Genomic DNA, 24,326 nt, shown 5'->3' with positions numbered 1-24,326 from the left:
TTCAGTAAAGCCGTTCTTTCTTTGCCACCATACTCTTCCCCTTTTTTCGATTAGTTATGACTTGGCTTTTTAAATTTTACATTTAACTCTGTCATTCTCCACCAATATCTGTCTTTATTTTAGATAAGTACATGTTGTTTGTCAACTGTCTGGAAATGACATCAGCCGATATGGAGCTTATACGTATTCTAACTGCTACCTACTGGGTACAGTGGCGCCACCTATATATGTAAAATTTGCAAAAACCTAGTTTTGCTTTTTTTTTTAGGAATGTGATATTTAAACTGAGTAGCTGCTAGATGATTAATCATCCATGTTCCTCATTATTGGTCCACCTAATTAAGAACCAATAGGGGGGGTTGTTAGGGCTACTTACTCTCACTTGTTGCCACAGCCAAGTCATTGAACTAACTGGATGCGAGAGCTCCTGTCTATGTTCTGGTATCCTTCACCCCTGGTCACCTATGTATATCTTCATGTACCTGACCTCCTGTATTCCTGGTTTCTCCCTTTAAGAAATTCTGGACCTCGTTCAGAGTCTCTCGCAAGATGCGATCGCTCGCTTGCAAAAAGGGGCCAGGTATGCAAATCAAGCGATCACTCTTTGCGCTGTAAGGACTCCCTCTATGTATTAGTGAGCGACGGCAGTTCGCATACGCTGCACTATAAAACCTCCCACCTGTCACTTCCAGAACACGACATCTCCGGGAAGTGTCTGATTAATCGTGAACATCGAGTGCCATCTGAGCTGCGCGCAGTGCTTGGGGTTGACCTAACCTACCCCAAGCACTGCGAGCAGTTCAGGCTAAAAAACAACCAAGTCACGTGTGCAATGATGCTACATTGCTAATTATGCACACCCATTAAATGCCGTTCTGACGGTCAGACACGCCTGCGTTCGCACATCCACACCCCTGTTCACAAGCACCTTCCCCTGTTACCACCCACAAACGGCACTGTCTATCACTCAAAGCAGCGACCTGAAAGTGGCTTGCGAGCTAGCAAAATCAGATCGCAACGAATTACTTTCGCACGAGCACTGTGAATTATACGCATGTGCAGATGTGCGATTATCGCTCCCAGCGAGCGAGCGAGCGTGCCCTAGCGAGAGACTCTGAATGAGGTCCGCTGTCCTGAAAATTCCAGGAAAAAGGTCCAATGTCTATGAAATATGTTAAATAAATGTAATTGAATTACATATACTTCTATTTAATCCTTGTCCTGTCTATAAAAGAACAAACTGTTTCAGTAGTTAGGATAATGTTTAATTTGTTTCACAATGTATTAATACTTTTCATGTGCTAATCTGTATTCAGCTGGCTTTCAGCATGCAAAGTAATATGAATGTAAATACTTAGAACAGTGATTTTTCTTTTTCCTAATTAAAAAATGACTGTTACAGAATCTGCAATGTGTGTGTCTGTCTTATAGTGGAGAGTGAGAATTTGTACCCAGAGCATGGGATACACTCAATGGGGGCGGACAATATTCAGCCTGGCATTTCTATGACATCACTGAGGCATGAGGTATAAAGCCTGTCAGTATGAAGACGAGGTTTAGGGAACACTCTGTACACTGTCCTATGTATAGAAAAGAATATGCTATTCTGTGAATTTTAGTACTTGAAGAGCAGTGAAGGTTAGAAATACCCCAAAAAGATTCAAAAGGACTCAACTTAATTTAACTGTATTTTGCTGTTCTCTTCTGCAAATTTACAGTGTCTGCAGTATTTAAATGGATGGTTATAGAACTACTGGTAACCAGTTGGATTATAGCAGTGTTCACAGCAGCTCCCGGGAGGAAGTGGCCTGTCTGAGCCGTATTCAATTAGAGCGGATCCGCGATACTTTTCCAACTGCCGCAAGCACCTGCAATGAAAAAAACACCTGGGGCATACTTGGGGACCCCCCAGAGTCAAGTTCGCTAGTTTTTAACTTTGTCCCCCAACATTTTTTTTTTGCCCCCAAATTCAAAGTCATTTTTTAGGGTGTCCTTGAAGTGTTTTTGTTTTTTTTCACATTTTTTGACACAGTTTACATTTGGGGGACTGTCTGAGGCTGCACGGGAGTTTCCGCAATGTTGCCCCCCCAAATCCCCAATTCTGCCCTTTTTTTTTCGCCTCCCATTCATAGGCGAAACTTTTCTGCCTATTACATTGCATTGACATTCCGCCTAGGCGACAAGTCTTCCAAAATAAATATGGAGTAAAATCAAAATAAGCGAAAATGACGTCATCGGTGAAAAGTTTTTGCCAAAAACACGCAAAAACTACTTTTCGCTTCAAATTGAATACGGCCCTATGTTAGGTTATCACACTAGGAATTTTTTAAGAAATAACCGTTTTTACTGCACCCACAAAGGGCAATTTTTTTGATTCTGTCACACCCTTTTCAGCTATGCCTAAAACCCTTTTAAGTACTTTTAAACCACCAAGCAACTGATAGGAATATAATGTGCTACAAGTGTTTGAATAAGGTGAAGTGTATACAGTAGGTTATTAGCAGAGTATTGCGCAGCTGGGTTAGAATACTGGAGTCCACAACCTATTAACTTGTGGCTGCTGGTCTGTGTCAGTAGCCTGTTGGCAGTGTGTCACAGCCGAAGACGTGTATGGGTTCAGCACACTGGGTGGTGGTCTATTTTTCCAGTTGGGAGACAATGCACTTGGCCAAAGTGTGTAATGGTGTTGATTGTGTTGCGTAGTATGTTGGTGCTAGCGGTGGTTAGTCCACTTGTGGTACAGATTAATCAGGTCTTGGGTTTATTTAACCAGGTAGAAACAACATGTAGCATAGAGAGACAGTGATGTACAGGTATAGTAACTGAATATAGCAGCCTGGAGCGCGAGACTATTGCTGGGCGTTATAGTGCGCATGGTGGTGTGATGACATACACCCTAGTGGCTAGTGGCACTATGCTGGGGACTAGACAGTTGTTGTGCAGCATATCGGGGACACGATGCTAGGGACTAGATAGTTGTTGTGCAGCATATCGGGGACACGATGCTGGGGACTAGACCGTTGTTGTGCAGCATATCGGGGACACGATGCTGGGGACTAGACCGTTGTTGTGCAGCATATCGGGGACACGATGCTAGGGACTAGATAGTTGTTGTGCAGCATATCGGGGACATGATTCTGGGGACTAGACAGTTGTTGTGCAGCATATCGGGGACACGATGCTGGGGACTAGATAGTTGTTGTGCAGCATATCGGGGACACGATGCTGGGGACTAGACCGTTGTTGTGCAGCATATCGGGGACACGATGCTAGGGACTAGATAGTTGTTGTGCAGCATATCGGGGACATGATTCTGGGGACTAGACAGTTGTTGTGCAGCATATCGGGGACACGATGCTAGGGACTAGATAGTTGTTGTGCAGCATATCGGGGACACGATGCTGGGGACTAGACCGTTGTTGTGCAGCATATCGGGGACACGATTCTGGGGACTAGACAGTTGTTGTGCAGCATATCGGGGACATGATGCTGGGGACTAGACAGTTGTTGTGCAGCATATCGGGGACATGATTCTGGGGACTAGACAGTTGTTGTGCAGCATATCGGGGACACGATGCTGGGGACTAGATAGTTGTTGTGCAGCATATCGGGGACACGATGCTGGGGACTAGACAGTTGTTGTGCAGCATATCGGGGACATGATTCTGGGGACTAGATAGTTGTTGTGCAGCATATCGGGGACACAATGCTAGGGACTAGATAGTTGTTGTGCAGCATATCGGGGACACGATGCTGGGGACTAGATAGTTGTTGTGCAGCATATCGGGGACACGATGCTGGGGACTAGATAGTTGTTGTGCAGCATATCGGGGGACACGATGCTGGGGACTAGACCGTTGTTGTGCAGCATATCGGGGACACGATGCTAGGGACTAGATAGTTGTTGTGCAGCATATCGGGGACACGATGCTGGGGACTAGACAGTTGTTGTGCAGCATATCGGGGACACGATGCTGGGGACTAGACAGTTGTTGTGCAGCATATCGGGGACACGATTCTGGGGACTAGACAGTTGTTGTGCAGCATATCGGGGACACGATTCTGGGGACTAGGCAGTTGTTGTGCAGCATATCGGGGACACGATTCTGGGGACTAGACAGTTGTTGTGCAGCATATCGGGGACACGATGCTGGGGACTAGACAGTTGTTGTGCAGCATATCGGGGACACGATTCTGGGGACTAGACCGTTGTTGTGCAGCATATCGGGGACACGATGCTGGGGACTAGACAGTTGTTGTGCAGCATATCGGGGACACGATTCTGGGGACTAGACCGTTGTTGTGCAGCATATCGGGGACACGATGCTACCGATTTTGGCCCAATGTCAGATACTCGTGACGAATAGTCAGATATGGGCTTTGTGCCCTCATTTTTCAAGCATAGCCTGTTAAAGGACAGCTAGAAGCTGATTAGTTGGTACTTTTATCTCTTTCCAGTTTGTCTCTCTCCGAGGCTTGATGTAACGCCCCTATTACTGCTGCTATACAGCCGAGTATTATACTGCCATTTCCCAATGCATGACTGCACTGCTCACTGACCTTCACACCATCTAAATCTAAAATGTCCGGCTCCTTGTCCTTGTCTGCCCTTGTAGCCCATAATATTTTTCTCAATCCACAATGCATGTGCTTTTACTCCTCCTGGGATATCAGTCTTTGCTGCTCCATTCTACCACATACAACTAGATTTTTATAATGGTGTTTTTCTTTTGCAGGAGCAAAACGATTAACCAACCGAGCGACCCTTTGGTACGTGCCCCTGTCTCTAACAAACGTGGACAAAGTCATTGCAGTTCCTCCAATACAGGTAATTTTTGCTCTTGCGTGTTCAGTGTTGGTGATCAAGGGCTATACTTACTAACATGCGGGTTTATAGAAGTGGCTATGTTGCTCATAGCGACCAATCAGATTCTACTTATTTATCTAGTACCTTCTAGATGATAATGGCTAGAATCTGATTGGTTGTTGTGGACAACACCTCCACTTCCATAAACCTGCACTTTAGGAAATATACCCCCTAAGTGTTTATTAATGATTTTGTTATCTGCAAGTATTGTTACTTAGCGAGGAAAGATGCCAGTATGTGTTGTGTAGCCGTTAGGTTGCGTTGGTAACTGTACTAGTTTCATGACGGTTACACAAGGACGCCATATTCTGCGTGTGACAAACAGAAGTGCTCTGACCAACTCTAATATAATCGGTTCAGTGTTTACTAACCCAGTAATACTGATTATTGGGCCCAGGTATAGATGCAGATTTTGTCTTTTAGCTTTCACCTAAAGTAGCAGACAGTTGGGTCACGTGTTGGCCCTAAAACAGTTGCCCTAGGCCAGTGGTCTCCAACGTTAGTTGGGGTGTGAGCTACGTTAGAAAAACGAAGCCTCCTGAAGAGCTACTAAAATTGTACAAAAAAAAACATCTGACTAATAACCGAACAATTGAAGGTAATTTAATGAAAATGAAAAATAAAAATGTTTCATAGAAAATAAAAATGCATTTAATTATTACAGTGATATTGTTGTAGTTTGTAAATAATATGTAAGCACAGGCGCATTTCACTGTTAATTACCGGCTCCAAGGAGGTACGTGCAGTAGAGGAGCAAAAGATATACAGTAGGCAGGGCTGGCGCTTGATTTTTTTTTCCAGGCTGGGTGGGAGACACTCGCTTCGCCGTAACGTAGACGCAGTGGGTGGAAACACGGGGAAGCACGTTAGGGGATTGCTGTAGAGGCTGCGGAAATCACTTGACTTGCTTCACTGTGGCCCCACCCACGGCGTCGATGCTACGGGGGAGCACACATCAGAGGTCACTTCCTCCTAGTTGACTCGGCAGTACTGCAGCTAGGTGAGCTACCAAAATTAAGACCCCGAGCTACAGGTTGGAGACCACTGTCATAGGCTATCCGAAAGAACCAGAATTGTCCACCCAAGTGTAATACTATGAATTATAATGTCCTTTGTTCAGAATTGTCCACCAACAGGTACCATGGGCCCTTAAATGGTAGTTTACAACTGTAGTTAAATTAGATGCAGCTTTTGTCATTTGCCAGTAGAACCAATAGTACAGAGCCATTTTGTAACATCGGTAGCAGTGGATTGGTGTTTATAAACAGGGCTGGGATAGGATCTCCATGCAGGGATCACCAGGTATGGTCAGGATGGACATTTAGCAAGGTCAGTACTAGGAGGGGATACAAGCAAGCATTAACATGACATATTCACAAGAAGGGATCAGACCAGACTGAGGCAGGAATAGCCCAATGATGAAGCAGAGAAAGGACCTGACTCCCAAACCACTACCACTGGACCAGGTTCTCGATCTCGCCGTACTTTTGCAGCTATCGCAACTTTGATTCACCTACTGCTGAAGTGGGTGGGATCCCGGAGGGTTGTCTACTCTCCTGGGATTCAGGGAGTCTCCCAGACTTCCGATAGTCAACGCTAAAGCTGGGTACACATTACGTGACGTGTGTACCCGGCCGATGCATGATGCGATTAATGTCATTCTGTGCGCTCATTTGACACCGCGTGATCTTGCGAACGACAGCACGATATGTCGTTCACCAGCCGCATCCACAAGTATGGGGTCGTTCATCAGATTGAGCAGTATGTAGGCTCGATGTAACGATGCTATGAAAGACCTGGCAGGAGCGCGCAGGGTCGTTCATAATGGATACACACTTGCCGATGTGGACGATATGTCGGCCCGATCAACCGGGCGGCCTATCATCTAATTTGTAACCAGCTTTAAGGTACAGTACGCTAAGGTTCTCTCTAGTCTAACCAGTGGGATTTGATATCAGCGCTAACTTTTTTCACATGTGTTCAGGTTGCTAATAATGATGATGATATAAATTGACTAGTAACCAGCGCTAGTGGATATATGTTGTAAGGGACCAGTTGTAATGTTGATGATAACGGCTGAAGAGTCAGGATGTCAGACATGTATTCTGCACCACTTGGGGGAAATACACTCCTGCAATAATACCACTGCATATGTAACAATGTGCGTTTATAGAGATTAGAGAGTGTTTGGTGTATACTCTGGGTACGGGGCATTGTGGAACCTCTTTGGAATAAGTCCTTGTGCAGCAGCTTCTGCAACGGGTTTAGGTATGATATGGCAACAGACGGAATGGTGACATGGTCATACTGTTGACGTTGACCATGTAGACCGTGATGAAATGTCAACATGTCTCCCTGGTGGTCCAGCTGTGTTATCCGGGTCCCAGCGGTCATGTGATTGTAACTTCCTATCCTCCAGCATTCTGGTGAGTGTGTCTTCCATATCCCTAATGCCCCTCTAGTGCCTATCCATACCACCCTTCACTTTGCAGCCTAAATACCCCTATACGCGGTGTGATATGCACCTTGCGACCCGATGGCCAACCTATTAGGACGGTCCCCACACACTGAGCGATCCGCTACCCATCTGCCTGATATGCCGCCTCCCCCCTCGCCCACCCGCATAGCGCTGCATGAGATTGTAGTGAACATGCAGTAAGATCTGGAGGTGCTATGTACGACTCCACGGGAGCGCGCACTGGCCGCTATCATGCCCACACGTGGTACGATATAGCAACGATATCGTACCAATCCGTCACATCTATTATACCAAAGAGAAGAAAGTTCTCAGATGTAGGCACTGTAGCTAAAACAGAAACCAAATCAGTCCTGGGGTTTGTACTTCCGATTATGTCCCAATCTTGTGTCCTCTTTATCACTCGATATTTCAGAGATGCACATAAAAAAGAGAAAGAAGAGGAGGGAGGCAATCGGTCGGTCTTTCTTTTACCCAGCAATATAATTTCTAAACATCAGCAGACGAGGAAGAATTGTTCCTATCAGGCACCCCACTCACATATGTACATAAGAGGTTAGACGTATACAGGGTATCTTTAATCTTCCAACTTCAACCACCGTCTGACCATACCTATAACATTAGCAATATAGCGTTGGTGAGCGTACCATACTCACGTGAAATTTCAGATGTTCTTTCCCATAAAGGTATCTTTGATCAATCATACAGCTAGATCCGAGGTAAGTTAAAAATATTTTAATTCCCAAATGGGTAAATATTTAAAAAAATGTAAAATGACTTAATAGCCTCACACAATATGCCCTATATAGTCAAATAAATAAAACGATTACAGTCTGCCTGTCACATCGGCTGCTATATCGCACCGTGTATGGGGGACTTAACCTTAACCTCCCCCCACAGCATAACCCTTATCCCCCCGCCCGAGCCTAACCCCATTGTCAACAGTTCACCTATCTTTTTGTGCGTCTTTTTCCCTTCAAATACCTTTTATTCGCAAAGCGATGCGAATAGGACGCACAAGCAACTTCTGCTGATTAAAACGACATGCGGCATGCCTACATTCTGTGTGCCAGCGGCCGTCACACTAATGTAGCGTTTCGCATGCAGTATACGAATAAGACTGATTTGAAGGTAAAAAGTCGCACGAAAAGACGCTTGTGTTACTGAGTCACACCGCTGCATGGCGCGACTAGAATGCGCAAGGAAGTAAGATGTATGTGGACACATCCGTATGTCTGATTTGTGGCTCGCTCTCTTTATTCTATATCAGGGATGGGGAACCTCAGGCACGGGGGACGTAGAAAGGCCCCCAGAATCATTTTGTCTGGCCCTCAAAGCTTTTTTTTTTTTGCTAGCCTCATCTGGCTAGCAGAGTGCCTAGGATGGCACCCTGTAGCCAGAATCTATGCAGCAGGGCCACCTGGAGCGTCCTTAGGGCGCTTTAGACAGTCACACTGCTGCCATTACAGCTCCCTGGAGCAACCTCAGGATGTTAAGGGCATTGCTGTAATCACCAGCAATTGTGGCCCCGTCCCTGTGTCATGTCATATATGGAGGGGGCGTGGCCTGCACCCGGCCCGCAAAAACGATAGATAGATATATATGTGTCAACATGGGCCTCGGCCCAACCCTGTTCTATATAATAAATAGCTTGGCGTAGAGTAACAAGTTGTAACTGGTAGATGGCTTATTAATGCATAGACACTTACCGTATTGACATTCCTCAAGGCATTTTAAGTACGGCAACCGTGAATAAACGATTGGGATTGCTAAATACGGTTTTTATGTTTTGTAGTGCAATAAATTGCATGAAAGCATTGATGCGTGTCAAGTTATGTAACTACAAAAAGTCTTGTTTTCTGGAGCCAGTCAGTAAATATTTAGCAGTCATAGGACCTTTTTTAAGGAGTCCAATAAATTCTGATATTTCCTCACCTTTAGCAGCCAATGGTATATTTTTGTTTCGCCCAGTGGGCTTCTGGGGTTCAGCCAGGGCTTTCGTATACAAGAAGTGAAATAATTTGCAAGGTGAATCTAAATTTCATTTTGGTACTGAGACACCATCAGTATGTCCTTTTTTTTATTTTTTTTTGTTTGTTTTTTTTGTTTCAGGGCTAATCAATATTTGTTTCCCAGCAGAAATTCATTTTGGCAAATCTACCCGTCGGTATTTGTTATCACGAGCCAAGTGCATCATTAAGGGGAGCCATTGATATCAGAGTGCTTAAAAGCTTTTCAGCGACAATGAAAAGGCAGCGTGTAACTCGAGAAAGTCGGCACAGAGGTTTAATTCTGTATTTCAGCCGGAAAATGGGCAAATTAATTGCGTAATTGAGCTGAGCAGAATGAACAGGATTGTATTTCTGGGTTAGAGGAGAGATTTCAGACTAGAGGGCTTGTTATGAATCTGAGTTTTCCGACTTATGTAGCTGAATAAGTATTTCAGAAAATGAGTGTGTGGGTTTCAAAAAAAACCCCACCGTGTCCAGTGTAACTGAAACCTGGCTCGTGAAGCTGAGGATTCCAGTTTCAATTAGCCTCTGGCTGACAGGGCATGCTTGGACTTGTAGTCTCACAGCAACTGGATATCTGGGGTTTGTCCAAGGTTGCCGCCAAATGAATGAACTAGTTATCATTTCATCATGCAAATGCGTTCATATCCCTAAAAGAGGTAATCTTATTGTGCTGCAACCTATCTTTTCTACCTCTGTCACACTGGAACTTGGAGTTTTAATATACCAGGAGAGCTACAGGCTACCCAAAGTTGATCCTTTTTAACGCGTATAAAATAAACCTTGGAGTATGACAACAGCTCCAGGCTGAGTGTTGCTTTGAAGCTGTACTGGAGGGGACAGTAGATGGCGCTATGTCATAAATTGTCTACGTGTAGTTGATCTGTTGTGAAAGTTCTCTCCATCACACCCTCCTGTTAATCTTTTGTTCAGAAGTTTACCTGTTCTCATCATAGTAAAGTTTTATCCCATATTGCTCTGTTGTCTGTATCAGCACAGTGAGGTTCTGACCGTATTGGGTCCACCTCAAGTGTCATGGAGTCTTCAGATGGAACCTTTGTTGGAGGAATCCTGTACGGAAAATTAAAAACAGTGGAAATTTTTATTCCAATTTTATATTTATTTTCTTGGCTTGTAATGCAGAGGAAAGACAGGGGCTTGTATATTGTCCCATCAGCACAGAGGATGTTGCAGGATTGTCATAATATAACTACTAGATAAACTAGAACCCCAAGCATCTGGCATCCAGTTACAAAATTACGCACTATTAGCCGGCGGAGGGATCCGCCGGAACCCTCTCCGGCTATGGTGGATGTGCATGTGCAGTCCACGGGACTCCGCATGCGCACTGGCTGGCGTCTCCCCGGGGACATTGCAGGGACGGGCTCCTTTCGGAGGCCATGTCCCGGTTGATGCATCCGGCCGAAGAGATTGCTTTTTGCAATGCGTTACTGGCATGCCCAGATCGCATTGCAAAAGCGATCCTTGATAAATGGGCCCCATATACACAACCAGTCCTGACTAATGCAGGCATCTAAGTGAAGGGACCCGTACATCTAGCCGCTATCGTGGCAATTCCCTGTTCTGCCGACGGTGGGTAATTGGGAATATTCAACATGTTGAATAATCTCGATTCCCCGATCCAGACCCTAAAAACTATCGGAATCTGCAAATCGGGGATTTTTAAAGTTTCCCTGATCCGCCTACGGATCTCCCGATCATCGATGGCCGCCGATGATTAGATTTGCAGAAGCAGGAATCGAAGCCGTAGATGTATGGCCCACATAGCGCTAACTACATAAAGTTAGTGAATCACTTCGGGGAGATGTATCAGACCTTCTAAAGAGGACAGGTCTATAGCAACCAATCAACTTCTAGTTATTTTATAGACTATACCAGAGAAATTAAAACAGACAAGTGAAACCCAATACTGACATGAATGTGTTACACTGCTCTATTAGACTCTAGCAATATAGGGCTTGAAACGGACACAGATGAGCGGTTATGTTCTACTGGCGCATGCATCTAAGTCACATGGCGCGTGCGTCCTGAGTCCCTGCACACAGTCACAGATGCAGTTGGGACGCACGGCCTACATATATGGTCCATCTTACGGGTGTGTCGCTGAGGTGGCTGCATACTGCGATGCATAATAGCTGACACAGGAGGCCATACTCTGTCAGGCAATCTGCAGCTAGCATGGGGCTGCTGCAAGTTTCAATAGTGCGAGCGATGGTTGTGCCTAAAGACGCACCAGGCGCTATTACTACGTCTAAAGATGCTCAAAGTGGGCGCCTCAGTCCTTGCACAGTCAGACGCACGGCTGTACACCAGGGAAGGGCTTGTAGGGGTATTTGCATAAAGCCACAGAAGTAATGCTGGCAAAAGCTGTGCATGTATGGACGCTGTAGTGGGTTCCGTTTGAAAGGTCGACAGTCACTTGGTCGACATTACAAAAGGTCGATGGGCTCAAAAATCGAGGCACTTTGGTCAGAGAATGCCGGTTAACGCGCCTTAACACTCTTGTTAAGGCACGATAACCGGCATTCTCCGACCACACAGCACACTGAATTGAATAGCTCCGGGAGCTCGCCGCCGGCGCTATTCAATTCGCGTTGAATCGCCCCCTATGTTAGCAAACTTATTGGGACGCTCATGAAGAATACTAGTAATGAATTGTTAGTGGTAAGTGTGCCAGCTGCTATAGCACAGTCAGCTGCCTCTAAAATGTGTCTAATTAAAAGCCGTAGATGTTTCCTTACATTTTTGGTTTGATCTCGATAAAAGGGAATATGAAACACAATGTGATAGACTGATGCCATTAATAGAGAAGAGTAGGCGAAGATATGGTTTTATTTTATGTTTGTATTATCTGCTCAGACGTCTGCCTGGTATTTTCCGATGCTTGGCGACGTTTTAGGTCATCATTTTCTAGTAAATTAGAGATTAATTGATCCCCGAGGTGGCCATTCGCTCCCAACTGGCATTATAGTGTGCAGTTACCCATTAAAGTACATGTGGTGGCAACTAGCGATATAGGGCCTCATTCAGAGATGTACGCAAACCCAATCGTTTGCGTACATATCTGACGTGTGAGATCTGCGCATGTGCAGATCTCGTTCTGCGAGATCGCTCGCAGTGCCCCGGACCCCGCGGGATGATTTGACAGGCTGCAGCCGTTTGGGGGAGGAGCGGGGGCAGCGACGGCCAGCATCGCTGGAAACGGGGGTTTGTCGCTCCCATTTTCTGGGTGGGCTGAAGCCAATAGCCTCGGAAGCAGCTTCACATGGTTCTGCAGTGTGCATTTTCCAGCTATCCTGAGCAACCAGAGGGTTACTCAAATATGGGGGTATAGGCAGTTAGAGATAAATGGAGGTCATCCTAGTCCAGCAGTCAGGTTTAGGACACTTACCAGCCCTAGTCAGTATCCAGGCTTCCGGCGTTGGTATTTGGTCCGCAGGGAATAGATCCGGCGTCATTATAGATCGATTCCGTGTTAAAGTATAGAGTTTGGCTGGCTATGGTTATGTCCCACACAGACATGCTGTGGCTGCATGCTGGGCCGGTCTGCTGCATCTGGTCTCCACAAGTATCAAAGAGGTAACTACTCAACAGCAATGGGGGTAACGCGGCAAAGTAGTTATTCTGAAAAAGTGAGGGGAAAATAAACCCAAATACTGTAGGTTAGAATTGACAATAATGCCGAGCAGAGCTCGATGACCGTACAGCTGAATTGCTCAGTAGTTGGGTCACTAGATGAAGCAATCCTGACCAAGAGCGTTTGTAAATGAACCCCAGAGACTGATATCTGAAGTGCAACGTGTGTGCAAGTGACAGCTGTTTGGCCTGTATCCGATACCATCAGGTGACTGGTCTGCAGATATGGGCGGAGCTTCAGCTGCCTGAAGCAGAGTAAGAAGGTCATACAGATGTGTACATACACATACTCCTACTCTGAAATCCTACCTGACGGCATGACACAGACTTTGCGGCTAAGCCGCACCAAGCTATCCGCCAGAGACTTATTCACCAAATATGCGTCTTACTCGCATTAGTAATGCAACAAAAGTACAATGTACAGGTGCCCTGAATACTGACGCTGGCATTTCATGTAGCTTCTGTGTGTGAAGCCTGTGAAGTGACAGGAGCAGATCGGTTGGTACTTTATCTCCAGCCAAAGCTTAGTAAATAGACCCCTAAAAGTGACAGGAGAACTGATCGGTTAGTACTTTGGGCCTGATTCAGCGAGGAACTCGGTTGCTAATACGCATGCAATAGGGCGATTGTTACGTTCTGCGCATACGTACGCATTGCAGTACGCAAACTGGCCACTGCGATCGGGACTGCGACCGCAGAGGCTATGCAGACCCATCGCAGAGTGATTGACAGGAAGTGCTGTTTGTGGCTGGTGATGGGGGTGGTCGGGGAAACGCAGGCATGCCTCTGCGTTCGCACGCCATTTCAGGAGCGTTGTCGCGTGCGTGGCTGTTAGCAATTCCTGAGTAAGGTCAGGGCTTGTGCAAGTGTTGGTATGGGTACGGTTGCACCGATGTTTTTGCTATTCTGCTAAGTATTAAGGATGTGCGTATGGTAAAGTGAGCGTCCTTATGTGGTGCTGAGATTGCATTGTCTGGTTTGGTTTGCTATCGCAGTTGAGCTGCACGCGTACGCAATATTGCGATTCATAGTGAATCGGGCCTTTTATCCCTGCCCACTTTATCTCCATCCAAGGCTTAGTACATAGACCCCTCAGTCGCTCATCTGGGCAAAAAGGCAAAAGCCATAGGACTGATACGGGTGACCCGCGCCATGCCTCGCGACTTTATACCAATACCGTTGTGATAAAAATAAGAATTCTAGGTACCTAGGACACTATCGGCCTGATGGAGGCAACGCCAATGTTTATGTAGTTGAGCGATTATCGGTGGTCTGTGCTTGCGTCATGTAATTACCGATGTCACTCAGTGAGGATTCATTTGCATAGTTATTGGCAGGCAGGGACCTTTGTGGGTGGCAGTGGGGAGGTGGCGACTCAAACGCAGGCGTGTCGCAACTGTTTTTGTGACTGCCACTGTGATCTCGTACGCTATGAAGAATGCTCCGGCGGGCATCCTGAGGGTCCATACGGTTACTCATAAGGCCGATAATCGACTGATCTGCGGCCGGGCTGCATCTCTGCACGCAGTCGCTTGGCTTTGCGGAGCCACTGGTGGGCCTCTCTATACCAATTCCAGCGGCTGCGACATTTCTACGTTTTCGCACGGCTGCTGCGTACAAATTCGCATCTGCGGCGGCATTAGCGTCAATCTTTGAAATCAGGCCCTATAAGCGAATATATGTGCTCGTCCACACTACGAATAAGATGCAAAATTGTGGGAAAAAAACATGAAATTACGAGAATTGCTACCCGCAGCGGAACGTCCAATCATATCACGCCTCTTGTGCCATAAGGCGCAAAAACGCTAGGTGTATGAGGACTCATCTGTGCATTGCTATTTAGAGCTGTCTAAGTAAACCACATTTACGCTGATTCATGTACTTTATCTCCATGTTTTCGCATCCGATCGTTTTCAATTAGGGGCTTAGTGGGCCTTTTAAATTTATGCAACGTAAAAAAAAAAAAAAATCCTAATTTTCATTCTACCATAAACAAAATGTGGTGCAAATGGAAAGAAAGAGACCTTAAATGATCGTTGTCGTCTGAAATATTTAGAAGCGGAGATAATTTATTGTGCGGAGAGCATGGAAAATAATCACAAATGCTGTGTTCCTCCAAAATGGAATTTCTTCTCTATAAATGATCTCTTAATTGTAAAACCTTAGAAAAGAGCAATGAATCTGGTCTGGGAATGCAACTGGATTCTTGTAGGAAGGACGCTGCTACAGTCCATGTAGCTTTTTTTTTTTTCTGCTAGTCCAAGTCTGATCATTTTGTTTTTTTGGCCAGCCGAAATTCCGTTTTCCATCACAACATTTACTTGATAGCTGAGCAGAAAATTGCTCTTCGGTGGAAAATCGGATTAAATTTTTCCACTGCTGTAAACACTGGGGATTTGTGTATAACAGCGGATCACGTCACGTGTGGTTCAATTATCACCACGTTTACATCCTGTGCTTTATCTGCAAATCTACGTTTCCCTTCCCATTACAGCTAAGTATATTTTACATTTATTGGAATATTAGGGTAGTGTTTGTGACTCATTCAAATTATTTCAGTCGCAGTTTATGAGAACTTTAGTTGGTGATGTTATTGGAGGAGGGGGAGGTGGGCTGCTTTCGGATGTGTCCTATACATTTAATCATTGTAACTGACATGGGACTGAATTCAATTAGCCGTCTGTCGAAAAGCGGACTGAATTCGCCTCATTTGCCAGTTTTGACGCAATGTTTGCTCCATGCGCGTCCCCACTTTCCGGTCTATTCAATTGTAAAACAGACGAAAACATGGATAGGCGAATGTTTAACAAAGCTATACTAGCGAAAAGGAAATTTTTTTGGGGAAATCAATCTGTACCCCATAAAAAACATCAGTGACCCTGGGAATCAATATAGAATATTAGTAGGAGCCCTAATAAAGGTATTTAGTGAACTTATTTTGAGGCAAAGGGCTGTTATATGCATATTTGCATATATGTGGAAAAATTGTAATAAGCAATGTTTTTTCTGAAAAATAAGTACCGCAGTTAAATTTGGGGTACATGTAAATGGGTACTAGTATATTTTGGTGACTTTTTAAAGTGAAGATTTAAAAAAATCACAAAAAATACACCTACTGCAGCTTCCTGAAATCTTAAAAACACCTGTCTTAACCTTATAGCCCCCCCCCCCGCCCCCCCCTCTAACTCCCTCCCCACTAACCTAATTCCCTCCCCTAACCCTCCTTAGGGGTGCCTAACCCGAACCTAACCCCCCCTTCCCCGCCGCCTACACCTAAGTCCCCCGGGGGGGTGCCTAACCCTAAGTCCCCCCCGGGAGCCCTAAACCTAACCCTCTCCCCCGCGGCTGTCCGTGCCCGGCATCAATTCGATTGGGATGCCGGTCTCCCGGCGTCGGTAAAATGACAGGCGTCTAGATTTAGACACCTGTCATTTAACCCTTGCCGGGATAAAGCAGTCGGGAAGCTGCTGTTGGGATTAGGTTCACTGGCTTCCCGACTGCATACCGTCTTTAGGGGGGGTGTTCAAAAGGTTCTGAACTAAGTCCCCACATTTGTATCCCAAAATATGGATTTTGCTCTTCTTTTCTCCTGCCTATTGCTGGAGAAACTTTTTAGCCTGTTTTTGCCTATGGAGTTTTCGCCTAGATGAAAACTCTCGGGAATTGAATACGGCGATACTTTAAAAACAGGTGAAAAGTGCAAATCGGCGAAAACTTTTAGCCGATCGCGGCTTTTCGCCTCTAATTGAATATGGGCCCTAGACGTAAATCTATCGTTGTAAGATTTTACCTGTTAAGTTTGGCCCTTATTCCACTGAGGATTTTGATACCATTTTACTTCTAACGCTTTTGTTCTTAGAGCGCTAATATTGCATGGGGATCATCTCTAGTGTTCCCTGGAAAGTATTCATGAATTTCATAGAACTTGAAAACAAACAATGTAAGCTAAAAGTTTTATAAAGTTGGGCAAAAAAATTATGTAGGTAAAATAATTTACTGGCAACTGAATAAGAGAGAAAGAGGCGATCCCCATGTGCTTAGATGTCTCGGGAGTCCGAGACTTTTTGTTTGCCAATAGGAAACTGTGGGAACCATTTTTGCTTGAAAAAAATGTTAGTCCAGTATTTCCCAAACTTTTTCGAATCACGGCTCCCTAGATTATCAGCATTTTTCCCACGGCACCCCTGGGCCAAAAGTTTCTTATTGAAAAATTCAGCAAAAATGTAAATGTTAAGTGGTGGAGGTTGCCAGGGCTGCACCTCTTTTTGTCTTAATATTTTTTGTTTGGCAGCCATTACAGTGCGCGTAAATTAATCCCAGACGCCCGGAGGCAGGTTATAATTTGGTGCCCCCCCCCCCCCCCCCATATAAATATGGTGCAAATCTATCTATTACATATGCACAAAAACACTAATATAGAACAGCCTTAAGTGGGGTGAATATATTGTGAGAAAATGGAGGATGTGCCCCTCCAGTGCTGGCGCCCGGCGGCAGGTGCCTCCTTTGTCTCCCATAGTTCTGCCCCTGAGCCATCAGCTCTGGTTTGGCCTATCACGCTTACTAAAAATCATTTTATTTGGTACTGGACTACCAACCCAAGGCACCCTTGCAAGTGCCCTGAGGCACCCCAGTAAAGAAGCAAGGTCCAAAGCCAGAATAAATTGAAAGTGTATGTGTGGTCCCTTGTCAAAAAGAGCCCCCAAAATACTTCCCAATGTAAGAAGAATCTTAAGATAGTAGTGACCTTTACAGTTAGTTGTGATTAAACCATTGACCACTATAATCTCTGTAGAGAGTTTGAGGAAGCAAGTTAAGACATTAAAAAAAACTTCTGTGGAGGTAATGTTGTAGGATGCTTATTCAGGGTGGGTAGGGGGGCATAAACATATTTTTTCAAAAATGTCAAATAATTATGCCTTTTAAAGATTTTGGGGGACATAACTACATTTTGTGATCTCCATGTCGAAATGGCATCAATAGGCCACAGTATCTGACGGGTATCTTATTTCATTTTTTGTGAGGGCTAGCACTGAGTTGTGCACTCGATGTCTCTATAGGAATGTGATCATAGCACCTATTACCGCTGTATGTGAGCACTGCCCTGGTGCTGAAAAGGAACAAAAAACCTAACAACCCGGGTGCCCGTCTGGCACAGTGAGGGGTAACGTGTTTCGACTCCATCTAATGGGGCTGTGTTTTTATTAAAATCATTACCCCTATATTAAAGTGATCACAAAACCCACCCCAGTGGGTGGGACATGTCCTGCATCAGTTCGAGCATTATAAGACCAGAGTGGTGGTAAAGTGCAAGGCTGCTTTCTATGGGTAGCATCTGGGGTTTTTTAGGACTGGGGCCATTGCTACCCACAGAAAAGCTGCTCCGTGATATAATATTTATTAAGAGGACCAGATGGGATGTTTGTTCTGCAGATAAGTGGCAGACTATTGTATCATGGCTTAATGAGAGGACAGCTGCAAGCCTGTGTCTGTAACCTCTTGTAGAACAAATAAAGTCGCTCTTTACATGTCAAAAACGTGTATTACCGAGCTGAATCACATAGCTGCCATCCTTAATTTCCAGGTCACTCCTGGAAAATTTTTAGCCATATTTTTCAGTATTGACACAATGCTTGTTAACACGATCTCCCTTTGCATGTTGAATGCAATTTTTTTTATATATACTTATCATCTGCGCTGTATAAGTTAATATTTATTGAAGATGAGTATACAATAAAATCATGCTATAATCAAAATCCGTAAACTTGTCATGATTGTAGCACATCCCCGTCATCATCCAGCACGGCATCTATTGTGATGTGCAGGGATAGACTGACCTACCTCTTGGCAAACCTGCTTTGCAGAAATGCATTGTGTGGTAGGGATGGCCATCGGTGGTGAACCATCGATTGTTTGCACGACTTGATGACCACCACTGCCGAGTGCTGGCTAACTACGGGCCAATCAAAAAAGCGGGGTGTGGGGCTAAGCTCCGTGCTGGGAGCAGAAAAAAAACATCGGGTTCCACTTTGCCATCAATGGCAAAACCATCAGTAGTACTCCAATGATATTTGTAAACTGTCGATGGCCATCCCTATTGTGTGGATTGGGTGAACTATACAAGGTGGGCAAGGTCAGTGGTTTCAGCTTTCTGGTTTGCAGCAGATGCAGGCTTCCTAGAGGAGGGTTTCCAAATGCTTGAGCGTGGCCAGTCCATGAAGATGGCATAATTAGCACTTATCCAGCTTTAATATACATCATAGGAAGTAATTGTCATAAATACAGCATATACAGGACCAGCGATCACAGTAAGCCATTGGATGCGGCTGTAGGGCCATTCCGTCTGAGCTGAATGATTTTATGTCACATGTGGGCACCATTCCAGAGTATGGGAGCAAGTCCGGGAGTCTGGGGGAGCAGCAAAACAACCCAGCACTGCCTTGGACATATATGTACACATTGGTCTCCTTATGCACTGGATAGTGTATTATTATACAGTATTGCTAATTGATCCTATTATATAGATGGTCTATATAAGTGTACCCCTAACAGTGCCTGTTTTCTATATCTCCTAGTTGGTGCACAAGTGTATTAAGTACTGGTTCACACATTTTAAAAGATCAGCAGGTGGTGCAAATTTCATTTTTGACACTGTAGGGATATTAAAAAAATGCGACTTTAGTATTATATGCTATTTACAGTGCATCTGGAAAGTATTCATAACGCTTCACTTTTTCCACATTTTATGTTACAGCCTTATTCTAAAATGGAATAAATTAATTTTTGTCCTCAAAATTCTACACACAATACCCCATAATGACAATGTGTAAAAGGTTTTTTGAGATTTTTGCAAGTCCTAGCTTCTGGTGTCTGTCAGAGACGCACCAGAAGCCACTGCAGTCAGGGCCCGGGATTGTCCGCGTCCTCACTACACCACCGGGGCCTTATCATCTGAAGCTGGGGATAGTCAGCAGACCCTTCTGCTGCCACAAGGCCAACATACCTGGCTGGTTAACGCAGCTTAGGGGAGGTAGGCGCTCCCCCGGCAGCTCCTCCCCCGACCCAGACGCAGTCCCTATGAAGGGTGTTTCGCATATGGGTTGCTCCCACCTACCCTCCACGTGTATATGAGATGCTCACGGTCCACTATCAGTATGCTTTGGTCTCAGGAGGGGTTTGGGTCAGTCTGTGTATACCACTCCTGTGGTAAAGGTATACGGGGCTCTATAGCCTACCATTCCTGGTGTTTGTGTAGTTGATTTAGAGTCCATTGTAATTACATTACATATGCATTGTATGTGACTTTTTGCTAGCTGCTGTTTTTTATTTCTGTCTGTCAATTATAACTGTCACTATTTTTTCTCTCCATTCTTTGGGGTGGAGGTTTTTCTTGAGTACTTCGCATTCATTGTAGATTGTGAAGGCTGTCACATAACATTACATTTATTACCTTTTATAAACATGTCTAAAGATAAAGGGAAACAGGAGGGGGAGCCCCCTGTGCTGGTTTCATATAAATCATGTATGGCCTATGTGTCCTCCCAGGACTTAAAGAATGGTTTATGTGTTTTCTGTTATAAAGAGCCACGTCACCAGTCTTGTCTCTGGACAAGAGCCATCTTGGGTATCCTCAATGAAGCAAATTGTGGATCGTATGGCTGCTCCCACAATGCCTCCTTGGATGGGGTGTCCACAGCATGCTATGTTTGCACCTCCTATGCATCCTTCCTGGAAAGATGTTTATGACCATTCTAGACAGAGAATGGCACCATCTAATGTTGATAGCAGACCAGTAGTTACTAAGGCGCCTAAGCACACTTTATCTTTTTATCAGTCTGCTCAACATATGGATTCAGATGCATTATCTGAGGAATCGGATGATGCGCAGGGTTCTTCTCCAGGGTGTAGCTCGGGGGCGGAGGATTATCCATCCACAGTGGATGTTCCTTCTTTGGTGAGGGCGTCCTAGATATTCAGAATGATGAACCAGCTCATAGTAAGAAGGCTCCAATGTTTAATCACCACCGGAAGTTGGTCAAGACGGAGTTTCCTGTATCTGAACAACTCATGGGCTTATGGATGAGGCATGGGGTAACCCGGACAAACTGTGTTTTATGTGAATAAAAGAATAACATCTTTGTACCCTTTCCCAGATTCTGTATGTACTAAGTTGGTGGTACCTCAGACTGTGGATGCTCATGTAACGCATTTAATCAGAAACACTACATTGACCATTCCATCAGCATCTTCTCTGAAGGATTCCACAGATAAGAAAGTTGAAGCATGTCTTAAGGCAATATTTTTCATCATCTGGAGCTTGTACTCATCCAGCTACTGTATGGCTGGAGCCTGGGTAACCAAAGCTGTTGAAGAATGGATAGGGGCATTGGAAGACTCTCTACCAGATGCTACCAGAGAACAGAGGATGTATATCTCCCACATACGGGAAGCGACTTCCTATCTGAGAGGAGCTGCTGTAGATGCTGGAATTTTAGCTTCTAAAGCATCAGCAGCTTCAATAGTGGCACGCAGGGCCTTTTGGTTAAGATCCTGGAAAGCTGATACAGGATCGAAGAAGGCGCTAGAAGTCTTACCCTTCTATGGAAAAGAGCAGAGTTGGATAAAATTATAGCTACTCTGGCAACTTCAAAATCAGCAGGTCTGCCATCTATGGAGACTATAAAGTCTAAGCAGGTTTCTTTTCGGTCCTTCCTTAGTCATGGACGAGCAAGGGAACAGTCTTCCTCTAGGTCGACTAGTTTTCACAAAGACAAAAAGGCGACAAACTAAGAGGTCTGGCCCGCCAAGGCGTCCAGCTTCTAATCCGGATGACAAACCTTTTCCCTGGTAGGGCGTGCCTCCTCCTGGGGGATCCCAGGGTGGGAGGCCGACTTCTTCAGTTTGCGGATTATTGGCATCAAACAACAACAGATGCCTGGGTCCGAGAAGTGGTCTCTCAGGGGTATGCCCTCAGTTTCAGGAGGCATCCTCCGCAGAAGTTCTTTTGCACAGATCCTCTATCAGATGCGGTCAAGGCCTTGGCCTTTCAGGAAGCTGTTCACTTCCTGCTACAGGGAGAGGGGGTAATAGTCCCGGTTCCTGTGTTGCAATCTATTTCTTGTTCAGAAGCCGAATAGGGCTTATCGCTGTATACTAAATCTGAAAACCCTCAAGTTTATCCATGTACCCAAATTTCGGATGGAATCTCTCCGGTCAATTATTTGGGCAATGGAGTCAGGGGATTACATGGTTTCCCTGGACATTCAGGATGCATATCTGCATGTTCCTATTTTTATACCATCCCACCAACAATTTTCACGGTTTGCTGTCCGTCAGCAGCATTACCAATTTCAGGCTCTACACTTTGGCCTATTTACGGCTCCCCGGGTATTTACCAAAATAATGGCAGTTATGACGGCCTATCTCAGGCGTCAGGGAGTCAGAATTCTGCCATATCTGGACGACCTTCTGATATTGGCACAGACTTCGGTTATTTTACAAAGCCAACTTCAACTGACCATAGCCTGCCTGTGAAAGCACGGCTGGATAATCAATTGGAAGAAATCATCACTTTCTCCAACACAGCAGATGGTACATCTGGGAATGTTGCTGGATTCTCTGGCACAAACTGTGTTTCTGCCAGAGGACAAGATTGTGGCGCTGTCATTACGAATACGCAAGCTGCTACACAAGCAAAAGGTATCCATTCTGTTAGCAATGCAGGTCCTGGGATCAATGGTATCCACCTTCGACATGGTGGGGTATGCTCAGTTCCATTCCAGGCCTCTGCAAAAGTTGATTCTCTCCAAGTGGACGGACAGTATCTAATAAGGTCTCGGAGGATCGTTCTCACTCCAGAGGTTCATCACTCTCTCTTGTGGTGACTGAGAAAGGATCATCTGAACAAAGGGCGCACATTCTGGAGTCCAAATTAGTGGCTTCTCACCACAGACGCCAGTCTTCGCGGATGGACAAATCCGGAAAGTCATATGCCAATAAACATTCTAGGTGCATACACACGTAACAATTTTTTGAACGATTTGTCGATAACGACGTCGTTATCGTTAAATCGTTAAAAAATTGTTCAGTTTGAGTTAGGACAATGAACGATAATCACAAATGCGCACTCCCGTATGTAGTTATCATTCATCGTCCATTTCAGACTGTCAAACATGACGATTTTCATCAAGGGACGGAACTTTATTCGTTCATCGTTCAAAAAATCGTTCACTTTTTCAAGGGAAAATCTGACAGAAAATCGTTGGTTACAAAATCGTTACGTGTGTATGCACCTTTAGGCGCATTTTTGTGCAAAAAAGATTCTCAGCACAAGCAAAGTCGCACGGGACCTGGCGCACCGAGAGGACCTGTTTTGGGGTGACTGCAAAAACAACTGGCAGTATGAGGACACGTCTGTAGACCAAAATACCGAACAGTTTTTTTGTTGTTACACTGCAATTTAGATTTCAGATTGGACACGCCCCTCCCAAATCTAAATGTCTCTGCACATTTTAAGTCTGCCCCAGCTGCATTGCAGTATGGCTTTACCAAGGGGCACAGTTACACTCAGGATTAGGCCCAATGTGTGTCGCTTCAAGGACCCCCCCTCCCCACTCCATCCACTATGTAACTCTCCATTCCCTCTTACTCCTGTTTCCCTGTTTCCCATCCCCAGTAACCTCCTTTCTTGTTCTCGCTAACACAATGCGAATGAAGAGGTTACTGCCTACTGCAAGATCAGCATCCTCATCTCCTGAAATACTCTGTGCTGTTTTTAACATTCCCTTGATGTGAGCGCCTACCGGTTGTTCTGTCTCCGCCCCTTTCAAAACTTACCAGGTGTGCAGGAGTTGTAGGTCGAATAGACGAAGGTTTTCACGCCATAGTCAAACGTGGACATGATCATAATGTCTGCATTGACCGTGTCGACGTTCCTTATGTAGACAGTGATGAAATGTAAACATGTTCCATTCCAGGCCTCTGCAAAAGTTGATTCTCTCCAAGTGGACGGACAGTATCTAATAAGGTCTCGGAGGATCGTTCTCACTCCAGAGGTTCATCACTCTCTCTTGTGGTGACTGAGAAAGGATCATCTGAACAAAGGGCGCACATTCTGGAGTCCAAATTAGTAGCTTCTCACCACAGACGCCAGTCTTCGCGGATGGACAAATCCGGAAAGTCATATGCCAATAAACATTCTGGAACTGTGAGCAGTGTACAAGGCACTTATCATGGCAGGCCGGTCCAGATTCAGTCCGACAATGTGACTACAGTACCTCAATCATCAGGGAGGCACAAGAAGTTACGCAGCCATGAA

General features: G+C 45.1%; 1 protein-coding gene across 4 annotated transcripts in view; it reads left to right on the top strand.

Annotated features, from left to right (window-relative positions):
- The window catches only part of ACOT7 (acyl-CoA thioesterase 7), a 221,448-nt gene that overhangs the window by 76,447 nt on the left and 120,675 nt on the right, over window positions 1–24,326 (top strand). For all 4 annotated transcript variants that reach the window (XM_088447749.1, XM_088447747.1, XM_088447748.1 and 1 more), the window contains exon 4: window positions 4,737–4,828. In XM_088447749.1, coding sequence (XP_088303875.1) covers window positions 4,737–4,828 — 92 coding nt within the window. The remainder of the gene's footprint in view (window positions 1–4,736; window positions 4,829–24,326) is intronic.

This window comes from Taudactylus pleione, unplaced genomic scaffold (genome assembly GCF_031769625.1).
Source record: "Taudactylus pleione unplaced genomic scaffold, aTauple2 ptg000437l, whole genome shotgun sequence".
Classification (NCBI taxonomy): Eukaryota; Metazoa; Chordata; class Amphibia; order Anura; family Myobatrachidae; genus Taudactylus; species Taudactylus pleione.
This window is presented reverse-complemented; position numbering and strand designations above follow the sequence as displayed.